This window comes from Mesocricetus auratus, unplaced genomic scaffold, assembly GCF_017639785.1.
Source record: "Mesocricetus auratus isolate SY011 unplaced genomic scaffold, BCM_Maur_2.0 Super-Scaffold_4256, whole genome shotgun sequence".
In the NCBI taxonomy this organism is placed as follows: Eukaryota; Metazoa; Chordata; class Mammalia; order Rodentia; family Cricetidae; genus Mesocricetus; species Mesocricetus auratus.
This window is the reverse complement of record NW_024429182.1, coordinates 115,400,372-115,414,591: the sequence shown is the minus strand read 5'-3', so window position 1 is coordinate 115,414,591 and position 14,220 is coordinate 115,400,372. Positions and strand designations below refer to the sequence as shown.

Sequence of the window (14,220 nt, the reverse complement as noted above, 5' to 3'; positions counted from 1 at the left end):
GGGATTACAAACATGTGTCACCACACCCAGATTTTCTATGTAGGTTCTTGGGGACAAACTTGGGTCCTCAAACTTCACCAACTGAGATGTGTACTCCCCAGCCCTGGATGTGTGGACCCCTGCCCTGAGCCATCTCACCAGAAAGTGCTGCTGTGGTTCCTGGCAGCATGTTGCAATCCTCTCCCTGTTTCAGCTACCTCCCATTACCATAGCAACCAGCCTGGGAGCTCATCAATGGTTAATCAGCTTGTTGCTGGAAGCTTTGACTTCAAGGCAGAAACGTTTTCCCTGAGTGATGTCCACCTGCCATTCCCTCCTGTGCTGTCACATCTCATGATATCTGTCCTCACTAAGTGATACATGGATTGCATAAACACCAGCAGTTTATCAACTTGGTTCATGCCAGTGAGGAGAGATACGAGAGCAGAGAAGAAAGGGTTGTGGCAAATGGCTCTGCCGGATGAATGAGGAAATGCAGGAAGAAGAATGTAGACATTGAATCTGGTACGTGTAGTATTTACCTATTTATTGGTTTTCTCATAATATCTCATTAGATGACCCTAGATGGCTTGGCACCTACTATGCAGGCCAGGCTGGCCTGGAATTCACAACAATCCCTTTGCCTTAGCTTTCCAAGTTCTGGAGTTACAGGCATGCACCACCACACCTGGTTGATAGCTACAGTATTTAAACTGGGAACCCAGAGGCTGGAAAACGTTGAGTGGAGCAGAAGGATTTCTGGTATCCATTTCTCGTACTGGAAGCTCACGATAGCTTGGTGATTTTTGACTGTTGCCACCTTCACGCAAGTACAAGGGCATTTCCAAAGAGGCTTCTAGAAGTCACTCAGAGGGTTGCTACTAAGCACCTACTGTGTGCGTGGGACTCACTCACAATGGTGAGAGGGTAAAGCAATAGATGAGTCTCTAGTGAAGATAGCAGGAGGTCCCCCAGTATCCTCACTGGGGATGAAGGTACTTGGATCTGAGAGTATGGCGGATGGCAGGATGACAGAATAGAGCACAAGGAACTTAAAGGAGTCTGGTGTTTTGCCTGCATGTGTGTATGCGCATCATGTGTGTGTAGTGCCCACAAAGGTCACAGAGCGTACTGGATGCCCAGAACCAGAATTACAAGCCATAGTGAGCTGCCTGGGAATCAAACCTGGGTCCTCCAGAAGAGCAGCAGTGCTCCTAACCTCTGGGTCATCTCTCCAGTCCTAGCATAACCAGTTAGCTCCGGCTGTCTCACTCTTATCCCTTCTCCTACAACCTCGTGCTGGAATGTGGAAGGGCTTCCATCCTTCCCACTCCATCCACAGCAATAGTGGGACAGCTTTCTCTCCCTTTAAAGCTGAGGGCAATGGAAGGGTGAGTGTCTAGCAGTGTTTAACTAAAGCTGGCCAGGACAGAGGACTTGCTCTTGCTCTGTGGGACTCTAGGGGACAGTATGACCAATGGACAACCATGAACAGCTTCCAGCTCAGTAATCTTGGTCCATGGATGAGGAACCTACATCCTTCCCATGTCAGGCAGGAAGAGAGCCCACATTAAAGAATGAGAAGTCCTTTTAGGCAATGCAGATGTAAGGAATAGCTTAGCAACCCTGGGCTCCACTTGTCTTGGGAAAGACTCCGAACAATGTGCCTAGCAACCTGCCAGCAATCCAGGACCTTTATTTGCACAGAGCTGCATGTATACACATTTTATTATTATTATTTTGTTTTGTTTTTTTGAGACAGGTTTCTCTGTATTGTTTCGGAGGCTGTTCTGGAACTTGCTCTGTAGACCAGGCTGGCCTCAACCTCACAGAGATCCGCCTGCCTCTGCCTCCCAAGTGCTGGGATTAAAGGCTTGCACCACCAATGTCCCGCTCTATACATACTTTAAACAATGGAAATAGTTATTATTCTCTGCAACCCCTGATAACACCCCATTTCCATTCAAACACACTCTGGAACATAATCCAGGACTATGGGCAATGCTCTGATCTAGCCTAGGCTGGATTTGGGTGCAACTATATTAAATCAACCTTGTCCTCAGAGTGAACTTCCAGAGAGAATGTACTTACCATTTTATGCTTATGCTTAGTTGACCATGCATAGTAATTAAAATCAGATGCATCATGGGAAGGGATATGAGCAATGAGTAAGGGTTCATGTAATCTAAGCCTGTCAGTCAAAATAGCCAATATCCCACATTATAACCCTAATGACCAAACTCCTCTTCTTGAACCCCATAAAGGGAACCCAAAACAATAATCAGCATCCATGACTACTCTCACTCATGTGTCCTGTTGTCAACCTTGTTGTTCTTGATATTGTTTTTTTTTTTGAATAAGGTTTCTCTACGTAGCCTTGGTTGTACAGGAGCTCACTATGTAGACCAGGCTGGCCTCGAACTCAGAGGTCCACCTGCCTCTGCCTCCCGAGTGTTGGGATTAAAGGTGTGTTCCACCAACGCCAGGCCCTGCTGTCAGTCTTAACAGTATATTTCTAATCTGTTCTATCATTTTGCTTTGAGTAAAATCTGTTTGATAAATAAATGCCAGTGAGTATGTGAACAAAAGGGAATCCACATACACCACTGTTGGTGCTGTAAACTAGTCCAGACACCATGAAATCAGGATGGAGGTTCCTCGAAAACTGAAAATATGTCTTGTTAGTATTCAGGCACCTGTACTGGCCTATCCTTGGGGTTCTGACAGGATACGCCCTCAGCTGCAGCCACTAAGAGCACCACCTGTGCGCATTCACTATGCTCCCTTTTAAAAGGGCCCTGCCCACCTCCCATCCTTCTCTCTCTCTCTCTCTCTCTCTCTCTCTCTCTCTCTCTCTCTCTCTCTCTCTCTCTCTCTCTCTCTCTCTCTCTCTCCTCTCTCTCCTCTCTCCCAGTGCTCCTGTTCCCAGAGACCAGTTTCCCCCTCCCCTTTCCCCTTTTTATGATTTTATGATCCCTTTCCCTTAATAAAAATCCCTCCACTTGAATTATGATGCATGGTGTCTTTCTCTCTCAAGCTGCTTTTTTTTTTTTTTTTTTTTTTTGGTTTTTCGAGACAGAGTTTCTCTATAGCTTTGGAGGCTGTCCTGGAACTCGCTTTGTAGACCAGGCTGGCCTCGAACTCACAGAGATCCGCCTGCCTCTGCCTCCTGAGTGCTGGGATTAAAGGCGTGTGCCACCAACGCCCGGCTTCAAGCTGCTTTTTAAAAAAATTACTTTGGTCCAAGTCAGCCTGCTACAGACACTTGCGCATCTACGCTATTGAGGCTATTCAGAAAAGCTAAGTTGTGGAACTAAGCTAGATGCCCATCAATAGAGGGAGGGGTAAAGAATGTGTATATACACACAATGGAATTGTTTGCAGGGAAATGAATGCCAGTGGAGACAACCAGTTTAGTGAATTAAGCTAGTCTCAGAAGACCAATAAACATTCTCTCTCGTTTGTGGTTCCTAAATCTTACATAGATTCATAGAATCATGTATGTAATTTTGCCACTAAAGTGTCTCGGGAGCAGAGAATATTAAGGGGAGAGGAACAGGAAAGCTAAAAGAGGGGAGTGAAGCTGGGGGAATACTTTCAACATGCATTACAGACATGTGTGAAAATGTCCTGATGTAACATGGTATGTGCAATGAATACGCACAATAAACATTTTCAATGGGGAGGAAGCTTTGACAGTTCACACCTGATTTAATACAGTGACATGACAGTACCCCAAAAACCAAAAATTAAAAACTCCAGAGAGCAAGGCAACAACATGAAGCCTGCTACATCTGGTTATACAACAGGACAACAGGAAATCTCAGGGTGAGACCAACAGAAAGAAAAGGACAAAAACAACCTGTTATCTTAAAAAGTCCCGGTTAGGGGAAAGGTCACTGGAAACCCGCTACCACTGTTACAATGAGCCAATCAGTCTAAATTAATAAATACGGGTTTAATCTGAGCAAAGCATTCCTGTGTGGCCCCAGGGAAAGAGAAAACCAGGAACCACGAGATGAATTCCAGAAGTGGGGCTTTTAATGCCCTCCAGGAATGGAGCCACCAAAGGCAGGCTTTTTAGGGGTGGAGTCTGGACTGAGGTGACTCCAGAGGAGGGCCTGCCGTTGGCATCCTGAAGGTGGGTTTTGAAACAGGCTTCCAAACATTCTAACCTCTTTGTATAAATATAGAGGCAGGTAGGGCTTCCACCTAAACACAACCAAACAAACAAAAAGCCCACCAAGGACAGGGCTTAGGGAAATTGCTCAATTGGCAAAGAGCTTACCACGCAAGCTGGAAGGCCTGGGTTTGGATCGCCAGCACCTATAAAAAAGGCCAGGTGCAGTAGTGATCTCATGTAATCCCATCACTGAGGTGAGCGGAGACAGGGGGATCTCCAGGTCTTGCTGGCCAGCCAGGTGAGCCAAATTAGAGAGCTCCAATTTCAATGTTAGACCCAGTCTCAAAAAATAAAGTACAAGCCGGGCGTTGGTGGTGCATGCCTTTAATCCCAGCACTCAGGAGGCAGAGGCAGTCGGATCTCTGTGAGTTCGAGGCCAGCCTGGTCTACAAAGTGAGTTCCAGGACAGCCTCCAAAGCCACAGAGAAACCCTGTCTCGAAAAACAAAAACAAACAAACAAAAAAAAGTACAGTGTGGCTGAGGAAGACACCCAAGCTTGACCTCTGCCCCTCACATACATGAACATACATGTATATGTACACATGTATACACAGGTACACACAAACACATACATATGTTCCCCACCCCACACCAGCTTCAAGGGCAGAAGAAAACTGTTCACTATAGTGCTACCATAGAGTTATCATTGTCGGAATTTAAAAAAAAAATCTAAACCCCATGTAATTGTCACTTTGGTTGGAAAATTTCTGCTTTATTTATCCATGCAATAAACATGTGCAACACAGGCTTGGAGATACGCACACACTAGCCTCTCCCACCTAGAGGACATAATGGATGTCGTAGGGGATGCAAACAAGTGACCATCATGTCTGGGCCGCCTAGGATTGATGGAAGGTCTATGGAGAGCTGAAGGGAGGGGGTAGGTGACACCTCACATTCTAACAGATAGCTTCTGAGGCACATACACTTCCAGGCGGATCTCTGTAAGTGTGAGGCCAGCCTGGTCTTCAGAGTGAATTCCAGGACAGTCAGAGCTGTAGCACAGAGAAACCCTGTCTTGAAAAACAAAACAAAAAGAAGAAAGAAAAAGAAAATAGCTTCCATAGCTCACTAGGACCAACTGCTTGGTGTGGCCATGGATGGAGGCTGCATGTGTGATGAAATCACCAAGTATGTTCTTACCTCCACCGTAATGAACACCTCCTCCAGGTGACTAGCGAAATTTTCCATCTCAATGATCTGCTGTTCCAATTTGCACATGTTTTTGTGGATTTCATCCTGTGCAATAGAACAAACGAGGCATTAATGCTATGTTTGTTTTAATTTTGTTAAATTAAAAAATATGTATGTATGGAAGTTTGTCTGCACATATGTCTGTACACCATGTGTGTGTCTGGTGACCACAGAAGCTGTAAGAGGGCATCGGATTCCCTGTGCTTACAGTAATAGGTGGTTGTGAGCTACCATGTGGCTGCTGGGAATTGAATCCAAGTTCTCTACAAGGGGAGCCAGTGCTCTTAACTGCTGAGCCATCTCTCCATTCCCCCATTGCATACTTGTAGAGGCATTTAGGATGTATTCCCTGATCACCTCCCCGAGACACACCTACACTCTCCAGACAAAGCTGGAAGGAGACCTGTTACCTTGGCACTTTCCAGTGCTTTGCTGAGTGGTGTTACTTCATGTTCTTTGTGTATTTCAAAATCCTTCTCAACAGTTCTTACTGGAGTTTTACAAGTGACACAGAAGACGTCAGCAGGCTCTTCTTCATCTTCCTCCTCCGGGATGACGTAGCATTCATACTCTTCACTGGCACGGCCATGTGTGTACCTGTAGGCTTCCCGAAGGTCTTGGCACTGGCCAGGAAGGCCTTGCCCTCCATAGCCCAGGTCCTCAGCCTCGGCTGCCTCACTGCTAAGCCCCCAGCCTCTCTGCCCTCTGTTTGGGTCTCTCCTCCTCATCCCATAAGGATACCCCAGTCTGTGTTCATCAACAAACTCATCCCCTAACTCATGGTCATCTTCAAGTCCGTATAAATGGACAAGCTCGGCCACTTCCTTCTGAAGATTCTTACTGTCCCCTGCCTCTCTTGGCTCATTGGTGGGTTCAGCCTGGGTTACTTCTCTCCTGATTCTGCTGCTTTCTCCTGGGAAGAGCTGCAGCCTGTCTTCAGAGTCATACAGGTCCATGTGATAAAAGTGGAAATCTTTGGGGGCTGTTGACCTGCCCAGCCCCAGATCCTCCCCTGATTCCTCTTCCATTGATACAGAACAATCCTTCTCAGACAGTCAGTGAATATTCTGAATCCTAGGACACAGAAGAGATCAACATCAGTTCCCAAGAAGGCTATGGGTTCAGATCTCATGGAAGAAGTTATGGTCTTTGCCCACATGATGGCAAACAAAATTCCCCGAATTGTCTGGGCTGAAGGTGACTTACAATTGCTCAACAATCAAGAAAAACACTCAGCCGAGTGTTGGTGGCACACGCCTTTAATCCCAGCACTCGGGAGGCAGAGACAGGCGGATCACTGTGAGTTCGAGACCAGCCTGGTCTACCGAGTGAGTTCCAGGGCAGGCTCCAAAACAGTAGAGAAACCCTGTCTCGAAAAACCAGAAAAAAAAAGAAAAAAGAAAAACACTCAGAGACACAGGTGACCCAAGGCTGGGTAGCAAGCAGAGGGAGTTGGGGCTCTGTTGCAGAAAGGTGCATTGGGGAGCACCACCCGAACTAGAGTCTCCTGGAAGACCTTGTCTCAATCCTCAGCCCTCACAAACCATGTAAGACGATAAATTTAAGATGGTTATTTTAAGTAATTAAGCTGTGGAGTAATTTGTTATGAAATAACAGTATGCATTATACCAGCCTAAAAATAACCTTCTTTCCCTCCTGCTACTACCTCCCCCTCTCTTTTGTTCATATTCAGCCTCCTTCAAAAGATGGCATTGGCCTCCAAAAGCCACAGAGAAACCCTGTCTCAAAAAAAAAACCAAAAACAACACAAAACAAAAAAGATGGCATTGATGATACTGATCTTTACACCATGGCGTATGTATATGAGGCTTTCCATGGGGAATGCAGGCACAGATATTATTAAGAGTTATCAGCTTTCAGATCCTCGGGTGTGTATGAAATCTTTCTCTGAGTTTCTTTGCCTGGGAATGAACCAGCATGTGAGGTTCTCTTTTCTCAACACTCTTTCTCTTTATTATAAAAGCAAACATATACCTCCTGTTCATGCTGACTATTACATTGCACAGTTAGATTTCATTGCTTGGGAATTTAATAAAACCTCCAGGAGACTAGATGAAAGGACAATCTGAAGTATCAGTATCGATGCTGACAATGAGTGACACTAATGAATGGATAAGGAAAAAGTTTTCCAGGGTAAGTGCTTTCCAGCTCTTTGCTTCCAACAAAATTGCAGGAGGATCTAATCAAGTTGTCAGCTGACACATTATTTACAACAAATGTTCATGATAGGTCATTATATAATTTTGGCACATATTTCAGGAAGAACTGTCAGAACGGAATGGCATTGTCATCATTGCTTCCCTCCCCACCTACTGATATAAGTGAGCGTGGTTACTCTGTGTTTGCATGGACAAACTTAAAAAAAATACAAACGCTCATTCCTGCTGCATTCCAGAATGTGATATTTTCAAACTTGGCTATGAATTAAAGACAAACAAACAAACAAAAAGTCCCATTCACTTTATTAAAAGGTGCATCTGGGGGCTGGAGAGGTAGTTCAGGCCGTAAAGCGCCTGCCACACAAGCATGGGGACTGGAGTTCAGATGATGTAAAATACGCCTCTGTAACCCAGCATGGGAGGTGGGTGAGGATCAGAGACAGGCAGGTCCTGGAGCTATTTGATCATCTAGCCTAACCCAATTGGTGAGACAGTCTTTGTCTCAAAAAAAATAAGGGGAAAGCCATCAAAGAAGGAACCTGACATTAACATTAACATTAACATTGTCATTAACATTGACATTAACACACATGTGCATACATGTACCTAATTGTGTAAATACATACATATACCCACCTCACACATGTATTTCCATTTTATTGTTAAGTTATTTACCAAAATTGTAATGTCCACATGCTGCTCTGCTTACATTCAACTAAAAATTATGTTGGTAACATGATTCAGTTGAAAAATGATTTTACTATTTAGAAATTTGTGATTATAAGAAAAATAAGAGCTAGGCGTTGGTGGCACACGCCTTTAATCCCAGCACTGGGGAGGCAGAGGCAGGCAGATCTCTGTGAGTTTGAGGCCAGCCTGGTCTACAGAGCGAGTTCCAGGACAGCCTACAAAACAGTACAGAGAAACCCTGTCTTGAAAAACCAAAAAAAGAAAAAAGAAAAGAAAAATAAGGAAAAAAAATAGGTCCCAAGTCCTACATGTATATTTTCTGAAGAAAATTCATAGATGATCAACAAATGACATTTCTAACATAGAACATGCTTTCCACAACAAGTCTTTGAAGGATCGGCAGCACCTCCAGGCTGCCGCGCACATTGCCTGCAAGTAAGTTCATTTCTCCCTTCAGTGGCCTCCAAGGCCAGAATTGCTTCCAGCCATGGAAACTTAACCTCCGTCCCTCTTATCATGATCCATCCTGGATCCGTTTACTCCTTATTGCAATGGACGATTCTCAACAGAACAATTTAAAGTCTTTTCTAAGAGGTTATGTGTTCTGGTTTCTCAGTCCTGAATGTCTGGATGCTCAGCTAATCGGGCGTTCCTACTTCATGAAAACAAGGTCTCACTGCTAAGACTTGCTGTGAGCTCTGACTCATGGGGGGACAGGAGGAGAATGAAGGAGAAGGCCAGTAATCTGGAAATGGGACCCAAGAGGATGAACACACAGCCTCCCCCCAGGACCACATCTCAGACAACAACAGCAGCAAGTGGAGGCTTTAGAGTTACCCTGTCCTCACCCCACCTGGGCACCTGGCTGCCGCCTCAGCTTCCTCAAGACCCTCAGCCATTCCAGGGGTTCAGAAGTTCTGGTTCCCCCGGCTTTCAGGCCAATGTAGAACTCTGCACTCTCAGAGTTACCATCTAGGGGGATCCTGGGATCCTTTGCCAGCCCTGTTGATCTCACCATGTGCCTGGGCTGCAGTGCTGGGTCTCATACACTGCGCCAGCACTGACTGTCCCTGAGGCTGGCAGAGTGTGGACTCCAGAGAACAGGATAACCAGGAGCTAGACACAAGGAGCATGGGTACCCCAGACAATCAAGTGATTATCACCCCATCTGAGTCTGGGACATGACTTCTCAAAGATGCTGCCTTCATTCTTTCCTGGTACCCCAGGTCTCTTCTCCCTCCTTAAGCCCAGCCTCTGGTCCCATAAACTCAAAACAAAAAACTGAGGTTGGGGGAGGACAATGGGCTTTTTTATGATCAATTTAACAAGGGTTTGTCTGGTCTCCTCTGCATCTAGTCCTGTGTTGACAGCTAGTCACCAGTCCAGTGAGAGCTGAGATCCAACCTTAGGCTTCCCATGCATGGAGCATAAGCTCTCTAAAAATAAAACTTGCACCTCCGTGTGTGTTGAGGGGCGGGCGGGGAGGAATTCTGTATTATTCTGAGGTCCTGACAAACACTTTCAACTCAAAGATGGAGTTCAAAGTACCAAATCGAGCTGTGGGGAAGATTCCAACAGGAAGACCGACAATCCTTCAACACACATGTGAATAAGAGCACAGCCTTCCACACCAGCATCTGCTCTCTGAGTGTGACTGCCACCTGGTCTGCGTGCTCAGCAGTGAAGCCCAAATCCTGCAGCACAACCACAGAACACAGTCCCCTTCGGCTCCAGCACTTCCTAAATGTCCTTCAGTTTCCTAATGGACTCAGAATGGGGAGGAGGGGAAACACTGACTACAAATTGTCATTTCATAAAGTATGAAATGAAGGCTTGGAGGAGTAAAGCAATAAGCCAGTCTATACTGCACAATTAGGAGCCCCTTCACCTCTCTGCTATACCCGGGCAGTTTTAAAGAGATGGAAGCTGGAGCCCTGGCTCAGTTGTTAGTCTTGCTTACTGCTCTTGCAGAGAGAGAGGATCCAGTTTGATTCCTAGCAAACACACTAGGCTGCTCACAAATGCTGCAACTCCAGCTCAACCAGGCTCTGACACTTTTGGCCTCTATGGGGACCTGTGCTAATGTACACATACACTCACTCTCGAGGACATGCGCGTGCCCATGCGCATCACACACCCACAATATAAAAATATTTTTAAAAAGAAGACATTTGCTTAAGTCTTGTGCTTAAAATGTGTCTTGGATAATTTAATTAGGAAAGTCTTCTTCTTCTTCTTCTTCTTCTTCTTCTTCTTCTTCTTCTTCTTCTTCTTCTCCTCCTCCTCCTCCTCCTCCTCCTCCTCCTCCTCCTCCTCCTCCTCCTCCTCCTCCTCCTCCTTCTCTTTCTAGGTACCCTAGGCACATCTGAGAATCTACTGAAAATAATCTTCCAATTCCCTAGAGATGAGACCATGATGGGAAGGACATCATTCTGCATATAATGATAAATGCTCATCTACATAACTCCTAGCAGTGCCTAAAGAAAGACTGCCTTTCGGTGTTAGCTGTATAGTTTGGCAAAGATGGTTCTGACCAGTTTTCCAGGCCTGGCGCAGACCCCAGAGCTTTCCACAAGAGCAGGCTGCCTGCAGCTCACACAGGAAACAGCAGCAAACACACCAATGTTCAGGTCAAAACATGAAAATAGAGTTTTCAGAATGCATTGGCAGATTCAAACTTAAAAAGTATCGGCAGGGCGTTGGTGGCGCACGCCTTTAATCCCAGCACTCGGGAGGCAGAGGCAGGCGGATCTCTGTGAGTTCGAGGCCAGCCTGGTCTACAGAGCTAATTCCAGGACAGCCTCCAAAGCCACAGAGAAACCCTGTCTCGAAAAACAAAAACAAAACAAAACAAAAAAAAGTATTTATCAACACAAAATACCATAGCAAATGATAGTTGTGTCTAGAGCTCCAAAACCTTCTAGCAAATGGACCCTGCACTTAAAACACCTGAAAGTCAAGAACCATCAACCCCTCCCAAGTCTCTGGAGATTTTCATGCCTGGTACCACCTTCAGGCAATATGAATTCTTGCAAGTTCCAGAAGGCACGGAAGACGTTGCCCCTGCCAGCTGTAGTTCACCTTTGTAGCGTCCTATGACATCCCTTCCCAGCGAAAGGAGAGATGGTCCAGTAACATAGTGACTGTGTTATTACAGTGAGATAATACAGTTTGCGTTACAAAATGTAATTATCCCCAAACTTGCCTGTTCATTGAAAGGCCCACAAATGCATCTTTTAACTCCGAGGTCCTAGGCTTCTGCTGGAAAATTGGATCTCCGTTCGGCCAGCTCCCCTTCCTGGGTGACCTCTGCACGCTCTGCAGGCTGGCCTTGCCTCATCCAACCTGGGAAGAGGGGAGCCAAAGCTGGATGGTAACATGAGCTAGCTCGCCCACAAATAGCAACAGGCCTGCCATGAGTGACAGTCCAAATATAGACCTCTTACCACTCAAATGTCACCAGCAGAGGTCACATGCTGTGCTCTGAAGTACTTCATTTACTGTGGGGGGGAGAGACCCAGGACTCAGATGGCTGGCCACGGTCAGGCCAGCAGGGAAATGCCTGACAGCCCGGGGCTGTGCACTTGCACTTGGATTTTCTCAGTGTTTTGTGCACACAGCTCTGGAGACAATCAAAAGTAACTTGTTTCCTCTCCCATCATCCTTTGCAGTGTGGGTACTGTTCCCTTCTCTCTGAATGAAGATCCAGTAAAGTCTGTGATTCCTGTCCCTTCTCAGGTTGCACAGTCTTAGGTCTCTTCAAAGCCAGCACCTGAGTGGCCAGTTGTATAGATTTTTTTTTTTTTTTTGGTTTTTTCGAGACAGGGTTTCCCTGTGGCTTTGGAGGCTGTCCTGGAACTCACTTGGTAGACCAGGCTGGTCTCGAACTCACAGTGATCCGCCTGCCTCTGCCTCCCGAGTGCTGGGATTAAAGGCGTGCGCCACCAACACCCGGCCAGTTGTATAGATTTATTCAAAGGCCAAACCTAGTTTGTGGAGCATCAACTTCTTGTTTCTATTGCTTGGCCCTCTAGTCGAGTTCTCCTCCCCACACTCTGAGAGCAGAGGGCTGGATATAAGAGTGGTGGTGCACTCGGGAGGCAGAGGCAGGCGGATCTCTGTGAGTTCGAGGCTGGGCTGGACCGACAGCCTCCAAAACAATACAGAAAAACCCTGTCTCGTAAAACCAAAAAAAAAAAAAAAAAAAAAAAGAGTGGTGGTGAAGGTGACCAGCTGGCTGTCACAGCAGGTACTGACACTGAGCTGTGGGACCTGTACAATCCTCAGTCCTGACCCTCTCATGTCTAGAGAAATCCACTGTGAGGACCTGTCTCCTGAAGTTTCCACAACCAGACACACAGTCCTTCTCTCCCCAAAAATCTGTTTTATCTTGGTCAGAACAGGAGAGCTGGTTGGAAACATCCTGAACTGGGCGGAACCAGTTCGAACTGACCAGAATGGGTAGGAACCAGTTGGAACTGGTCAGGACTGGTAGGAACCAGTTGAAACTGGTAGTAACCAGTCAGAACCAGAAGGAACGGATTGGAAACAAACAGAACTGGAGTCAACTGGTCGTAACCAGTTGCAACCAGACTGAACTGGTTACAACTGGGTTGAACTGGAGTGATCCAGTTGGAACCCAACACAGCATCTTCCAGTGTGATGAAAGCTAACTGGCAGGAAGGGAGCTTCCTGCTCAGTACCAACTTGATTTCTCCACATACTGTGAGCAATTGCCCAGAACCACACTGAACCAGACTGAACCAGACCGAACCAGTCAAAACCAGGCTGGAACTGGTCTGAGCCAGTTGGAAACCAAAACCCCAAACAAACATACTGGGGATATCGCTCAGTTGGCAGAGTACTTGCCCAGTATTCATGCAGCCTTGGGTTCAATTCTCGGCATCTTATAAACCAGGCTTGGTAATACTTATCTATATATACAGCACTTGGGTGATTCAGGCAGGAGAATCACAAGTTCAAGGTCAGTTTGCAGGCAGCCTAGGCTTCATGAAACTGTCCCCAAAAATGAAATAACTGGGACTGAAGAGATGGCTACAAAGTAAGAGCATTTGCTGCTCTTCTAGAGGACCAGGGTTCAGTTCCTAGCACGCTCACCAGGCAGCTCACAACCACTCCAGCCCCAGCTCTAAGAGGTCTGATGCCTTGATTTGTCTCTTTGTCCAGTGAACCAAAGAATGGAGAGACCCAGGCCACCATAACTGTCAGAGACACCACTATTTGTCACTATTCCCAAATGACCAAAGGGTTAGTCTCTGGAATATAAATATTACACCATAGGGGAAAATCAGGCAAACAATCCCTGTCCAGCAGACGGGCTTCTTGGGTGACATACAGAGCTAGTTACTACAAGCTGGAGGTCGTGACACCTGTAATCCCAGCACATGGGAAGCAGAGACAGGTGGATCATGAATTCAAGGCCACTCTGGTTTATACACTGAGACTGTCTCAAAAAAAAAATCAAGGGTTGCAGTTATATCCTGGTGTTAGTGTGCTTACATAACACGTACCCTGGGTTCAATCCCTAGCATTTCAAATCACACAAAAACACTAGCCACACATCTCCCGTGATTTACAACCCTTTTGGAATGAATAGTCATTTAGTTAGTGAACACTGTCAACAGTGAAAACACAATACATGAAACCATCAGTACCAGTGAGGTCAGGAAGGAGGAACCCTTTCTTTCTGTAGAGGTCTCAAGCACAAAAGCTGCAGTTGGAATAAGGCCCTCTAGGCAAAGTGGAAGTTTCTGGTGTTTTGAGATAGTTTCACTCTATAGATCAGTGTAGTGGTTTAAATGAGAATGACTCCATTTGTTCAGATGTTTGAATGCTTGACCTCTAGTTGATGGTGTTATTTGAGTAGGTTTGGGGAGTGTGGCCTTATTGGAAGATGTCATTGTCATTGTCACACGTCATTCCCAATCCACTCTTGGTCTTATGTTTGTGGTTCAAGATATGTGTGGGAACAC

General features: G+C 46.0%; 1 protein-coding gene across 1 annotated transcript in view; it reads right to left on the bottom strand.

Annotated features, from left to right (window-relative positions):
• Fsd2 (fibronectin type III and SPRY domain containing 2) overlaps positions 1-11,607 on the bottom strand; it is a 40,683-nt gene extending 29,076 nt beyond the window's left edge. Inside the window, exons 1-3 of the mRNA XM_040729365.1 lie at positions 11,433-11,607; positions 5,768-6,431; positions 5,307-5,402 (exon numbers count right to left, since the gene is read on the bottom strand). Of these exons, the coding sequence (XP_040585299.1) occupies positions 5,307-5,402; positions 5,768-6,385 (714 nt within the window). The 5' untranslated portion in view covers positions 6,386-6,431; positions 11,433-11,607. The remainder of the gene's footprint in view (positions 1-5,306; positions 5,403-5,767; positions 6,432-11,432) is intronic.
• Between the last annotated feature and the right edge of the window lie 2,613 nt (positions 11,608-14,220).